The 5,746-nt window shown below is 41.2% G+C and overlaps 1 protein-coding gene across 6 annotated transcripts in view; it reads right to left on the bottom strand.

The window, feature by feature from the left end:
* gpc5c (glypican 5c) overlaps positions 1–5,746 on the bottom strand; it is a 96,993-nt gene that overhangs the window by 69,996 nt on the left and 21,251 nt on the right. For 4 of the 6 annotated variants that reach the window (XM_020595907.1, XM_020595902.1, XM_020595903.1 and 1 more), the window contains exon 3: positions 3,421–4,124. In XM_020595907.1, coding sequence (XP_020451563.1) covers positions 3,421–4,124 — 704 coding nt within the window. The remainder of the gene's footprint in view (positions 1–3,420; positions 4,125–5,746) is intronic. The other 2 variants (XM_020595905.1, XM_020595906.1) reach the window with 2 other exon arrangements.

The following is a 5,746-nucleotide window of genomic DNA, read 5'->3' as shown; positions in this document are numbered from 1 at the left end:
ATTAGAACAGAATCCATTCATCAATAGCTGCCTTTCAGATTCACACATGCTGTGAGTACTGTCGCAAGGTGGGCCACGCATCTTCAGTATCTCCCAGCTGGGCTTCTAAGAACCTGATACCTGCACACAATGTGGTGATGTGTGTCTACAGTATGTGTGTCGTGACCCAGGTCCTAACCTATAACGTATATACAAATAGTGCAGACTACATATAGAGACTCTGAGTAGCCTGCAGCTTTCTAAGTGAGGGAGAGAACAACCACAAAATGGGTTGGGATAACATCCCAGAGTAAAACCACATTCACAATAATTCCCTTAGTAACAACTTCATATAATATTCTAACTCTGCAAAAGACAGAGCAACTTAATTGTGCTTGAGTTCACATAAATAATAAAAATCACCAGTAAACACAGCAAGATATTTGCACTTTATTTGCTTTGCAGTAAGATAGTAAGGATAGCATAATACTGAACTACTAAGAAAAGTGTCTAAAATGGGGCATTCGGGGGGGTACAGATGTGTCAGGGTGATGGTGACACAGTCATTGTGCTCTGGAGACTTAACAGTTTTACTTGACAGGCCACTGTGGATTTATATAAACATACTGTGAGGTAATCCATGCAGTACAACAGAACTGTATGTTACTTTGATTGTGCCTGTATATGTGTGTGAGAGTAAATTTTAGTGTCCTGTGGAAAGCACAGAAAATGGGAGCCACTAATGTCCGTCTTGGGGCCACCTCATCTCCCACTAACAATTCTGTGGGCCCTTCTTTCTGGGTGGCTGGGTCTAGTTTGCATGGCCTAGCTGGAACCCTTTCAGTTTAGTCTCCCCCCCCACTAGACTCCCTGCTCCGGGCTTGCCTGCCACCCCATGAATACCAAGCAGGCTTACATGCACATACATACATGCACACATGAAATACAAGCTGGCTTGCTCTCAGCATAGTTGTACTAGGTCAGTCTTTAAGCCTGGCAACCGACCCTCCTCTGTCTCCATGTGCATGTGTATGCAATATACTGTACATTAGGATGTGTGTGTTTAAGATGCAATCATTCAGGCTCTGCTGTTCTTCCACAACTTTAAAAAGGGTCATACCAGTGGTTTTGCATGTTTAAGCCTATTAATTACAAATTAACTTACATTTTATGTTACTGTCAACAGTTTTCTAGCATAATTGTTGTAAAAAGTTGTTTTTCCACCTTCCAGGCAGACATTAGTTTCAGTCCATTTTGGTGCACTATGAAAATTAGCATTCAGACAGTACTAAAACCTGCTATAGGGAGACCTGTTCTGTCACAGTGGACAGCACATCTTCAGCATTTTTGTCAAGTGGTTCAGTAGGCTGCAACACTTTTATGGAACATTATTATCTGCAGGGCATAAATGTGATAAAATGAAGTTATTCTATTCACTAGTGTGAATAAAGGAAACAATAATAATAGTATGCATTATGATCATGCTTTACAAAAGGAATGAAGTGAGCATTATACACAGTGAAAATGTGCAACAGTAAGAGATTCCACAGAAAGTCTGTTCAGTAGTTAACGCAGTCACTTGTTAACCAACAAAGCACTGAACTGTAAAACTACACCTCAACATTTGATTTATATAAATATATTATAACTATAAACGCTTGGATTTAAAAAATGTAGAGTGGTGGTCAAAAAAGCATTTCAGAGTAGTGTGTTCCAGTAAAGATATTATTTTTATCAGTAGTGAGCAGTGTGCAGAATTACAATTTGCTTCTTTTGAGAGTAGTGCTCTGCTTTAATATTTATGTTGGGACGGCTTGGTCGCTTTCCTCCTAGGAGCTGGATGGAGGGTTGATATCAGTTTTGAAGGAGGAGAAATACACTGTGTGACAACTGCACATTTCAAATGCACCAAAACAAGCAAAACCACCTGCACGTTTCTTAAAGTTAACTTTGCCAGTACACCATTTCTTGCATTGCACTGTGAAAATATAATTGACAAGCATCCATTGGCAGGTTTGCAGCTATATATTAATGAATGTAATCCACTAAAGGTTTGAGTAGTGATGTAACATTCCATTTCTAGAAACTTTGGTTCATTCTCCTCAATTCACTATACGAGGGAGTTTGGACCTGGAGGTTTAATCTCATGTCATGCTTAAGAAGTGGATAGTGCTGCTTTAGTTCAAACCCAGTTCTGTGAATAGTTCCAATGTAGACTTGTCCACGAACTGTCCCATTACAGATATTAGAGGACAACCACACCCCACATTAACTTGTATCACTGGAAGCATTATTCTTAGATTCAGTAGTCACATATTCAGTGTGGTTCATATGACTGAAAGCTACCGTCTACCTCCAGTGTGGTTCATATGACTGAAAGCTACTGTCTACCTCAGTATCTTAAGGTGGCAACAGGATGTGAATCATAAAAACTCATATATGTACCCTTTCATAGCCAGCTAACGAGATGGAGAGAGGTAATGATGAGGATACGAGAGACGCAAATTGGGAGACTAAGCAGAAATAACGGAAACAATTCTCAGAACTCATGAAAGTCAAGACCAGCCACATACTTAGTAGCAAGGGCCACTAAGCATTATCGCCCAATCTCTTTAACTTGTGCCCAGAGGAAAACATTTTTGTAAGTGCTCTTATACATCTATTTAAAAAAGAAAAGTGAACACACGCAGTGCGCTGACAACCACAACTGACTTTAGAGGACTGAATGTGTAAGATGAAGAAACAATTATAGAGATCTGAGCTCTCATTTAACAGCCACAGTGCATTGTTTTAAAATGCACAATTTAACACAACTGCCAACTCCAAATGGATTTTGTTTTATTCAGTTTAGTCTAACCTGGGAACAGAAGAGATCCAATGTAAATTCTTAAACAAAACACACACTTTTCACGGAACATTTAACTGCTGTATTTTGATTTAATAAACCGTCTGGCAGTCACTCATGAAACTGTCTTCATGTTGTCAGCCTCCAACTTACATCTGCATATGGTAATAGCATCCAAGCACAATCAATTTCTATTTTAGTCACAATTTTTTCTAATTTTCATCACAGTCGATTGGGAATTTATAATATCACCTTGCAGTCAAGACCTAAAAACAGTGGTAATTTTTAGCTGCCTTGCCATTTTTGAAAATTACTCCTCTTCTAGCCTCAGCCCAGCCTGCATTTCTTTGGAAAAGGCTGAACCATTCTGTAGTATAAACATTTTTCTCTGAATAGTTTCAGCACTGTGCAAACATTAATGCAGTGAGGAGGGTTCTTTGGTGCACTGGTGGAAAAAAATAGCTCATAACACACAAGGATCCTGCAAAATCTTTGCAATCAATAAAACAAAGACATTAAACAAAAAAGTTTGAAGGCTACTGTAGTTGCATGTGCAATTAATAATGTTAATCTGAATTTCTCCAGCATCTACTCACCGTGGCAGTGATGAGTACGCCATGAAGCTGTGCATAGAGCAACGCCTCATTAACGTACTCTCTGACCCTCAGCAGGGACAGCTCCAGGCTGTGGCGCCCAGCCATGGCATTGGTTAGTTGATCCAGTAAGCTGGTGTACCTCCTCCAAGGCTGATCCAACTCCGACATGCTGGCCAAACAGCCTCGCATTACATTTAAACAGTAGCCCATGCAGGGCTTGATCAGTGTCAAGCCTCTGCAATGAGAGCAGTACACCATCTTCACCAGTCCCTTCACACACTCTTTGCTCAGGCTGAAATGTTCAGTGGCATTCATCATGTCCAGACCCACTTCCAAGGCCAGTCCCAATTGTCGCCCAGCTCCCAATGTCCCAGCTAGCTCCTGAGCCATGATGGCTGGATGAGACCCAAAAGGGTTGACATCCTGCCTGATCATACGGAGACAGTCATCCATTTCACTGCCTACTGTCATGCTACCTTCAACGCCTGGATTGATGAGCTGTGTGTAGACAAGTGGGAAGAGGTTGTTAAAAAACCGGTGAACTGCTACCTCTACAGAAACGTTGGCTCCACGGAGGTAGAGGGAGAGTGAGGAGAAGAGCTGATTTACATGGCGTAGAGCATGGCGGGACAGGGATGAGTAGGTTACCTCCAACAGAGAACTCAGGTGGCCCTGAGAGAAGGATAGTAGATACTGGAACATGTCTGGAAGGTAAGCAGAAAAAAAAGACAGAAATAAGAAATAGAAGGCCAAATGACAAATGTCAATTTCAGTCATTTTATATGAGAGAAGAATGAAAATAAATGAAAACATGATCTACAGGCTCTCCGGGAAATGGTCAGGCATTCAAAATGTAAACACATGTCCAAACCCTGGCTCCCAGCAGGCTAGGATTGGCTTGTATGCATCAGTTAGTTGGGCTGATAAACTATTCTCAAGTTTCCCTAAAATGTTGTTGGATATCACTGTGTATTATCACCCCATTAAGTATATTTTAAGGACACTGCAAGACAAAATGGAGAGAGAGAGAGACAGAGACCTGGACAGCATCCTGATATGAGCAGTAACCACAATCAATTTGATTTTCTGTGACAAATTGCATATAATCCAGATTCTACAGGGATATTTGATATCCAACCAAGCCACAACACACACAAGAGACAGCCGAGTCCAGTCCTGATGTCATTTCCTGATGAGCATGTGAAGCTGTAAAACCATCAGTGGTCTCAGTGCAAAGGCTGATTAGTGCCAATATAGTACTGCATCTTACTATGTAGTGTACGCATATGTCTGTGTGTTAGTTTATGTGTACGTGTCCAGGACACAACTTTCCTCTTGTGTGTGATGCCAGCTTATAAACATGCCAGGACATGGAGCAGTAGCAACTGTACAGAAAATGAGACAGGAGGAGGAGGGTCCTAACACACATACCCCCTAACCACCACATACACAGGGCTGACAGTCAACCAAAGAAAATTAATCCTGTACCGTGAGCTTTAGTCAAAAAAAAGGTTTCCTTGATGTTAACACATTAAATCATTCAGTAAGAGTATCTTACACATTGTGAGTCTATTTCAGCACAGTGATTATTACCAAATAAAGTGTGTGTGACTGTGTGTCCAGCCCCTCCCTGCTCACAGACAGAAGGATAACAACAGCCATGTCACCCCCAACAGCTGCACTAATGTGACTGCTGTCTATGACACAGGGGGACTCCCCACCGCCCAGTAGAAAGCCCAACTCACTTGCAACGCACCAGAAAACACTGTAGTCATGATCAGAACAGCTCCTGCTCACATACATTTATAGTTGTAGCCTGGTGACTGACAGCACGACAGAAATAAGCACACAGACACGAGATGTTATGGTCTTTTAGAGATTATTACTGTAGACCTGACTAGAGACAAGAGCAACAAAATGGGAAACACAAAAAGAAAGGGATTTGAGGGAGCAAACAAAAACACAATGAGATTGGCCAAGGATTTGTCAACTTGATTTGTAAAGTTGTAGTTTCAGATCCATTTCAGTGTCTCCAAAGCCTGCAGAGTTGACACTACTTTGAGGTCTGCTGCTTGCCTGTCAGGCCACAAGGCTCAATAGCCACCAGATGTTTACACTACAAGATGTACCCACAGCATTCCATAATGGTATTATAAAATTATCATGTTCAGAAATACCATGGTTTATTCTTACTCTATGTGAGCTGTGGGGGAAATCAGTCTCATACTTCTCAAGAGTACCATGAATTGATGAACATCTTTCAGGAGGTTTATGACAGCATCATTAATTCCATACTAGTTCAAAAGCATATTTTTATTTGCCAAGC

The sequence above is a fragment of the Monopterus albus genome, unplaced genomic scaffold (assembly GCF_001952655.1).
Source record: "Monopterus albus unplaced genomic scaffold, M_albus_1.0 scaffold28.1, whole genome shotgun sequence".
Classification (NCBI taxonomy): domain Eukaryota; kingdom Metazoa; phylum Chordata; class Actinopteri; order Synbranchiformes; family Synbranchidae; genus Monopterus; species Monopterus albus.
The sequence above is the reverse complement of the archived record's forward strand: the minus strand, read 5'-3'. Positions and strand labels throughout refer to the sequence as shown.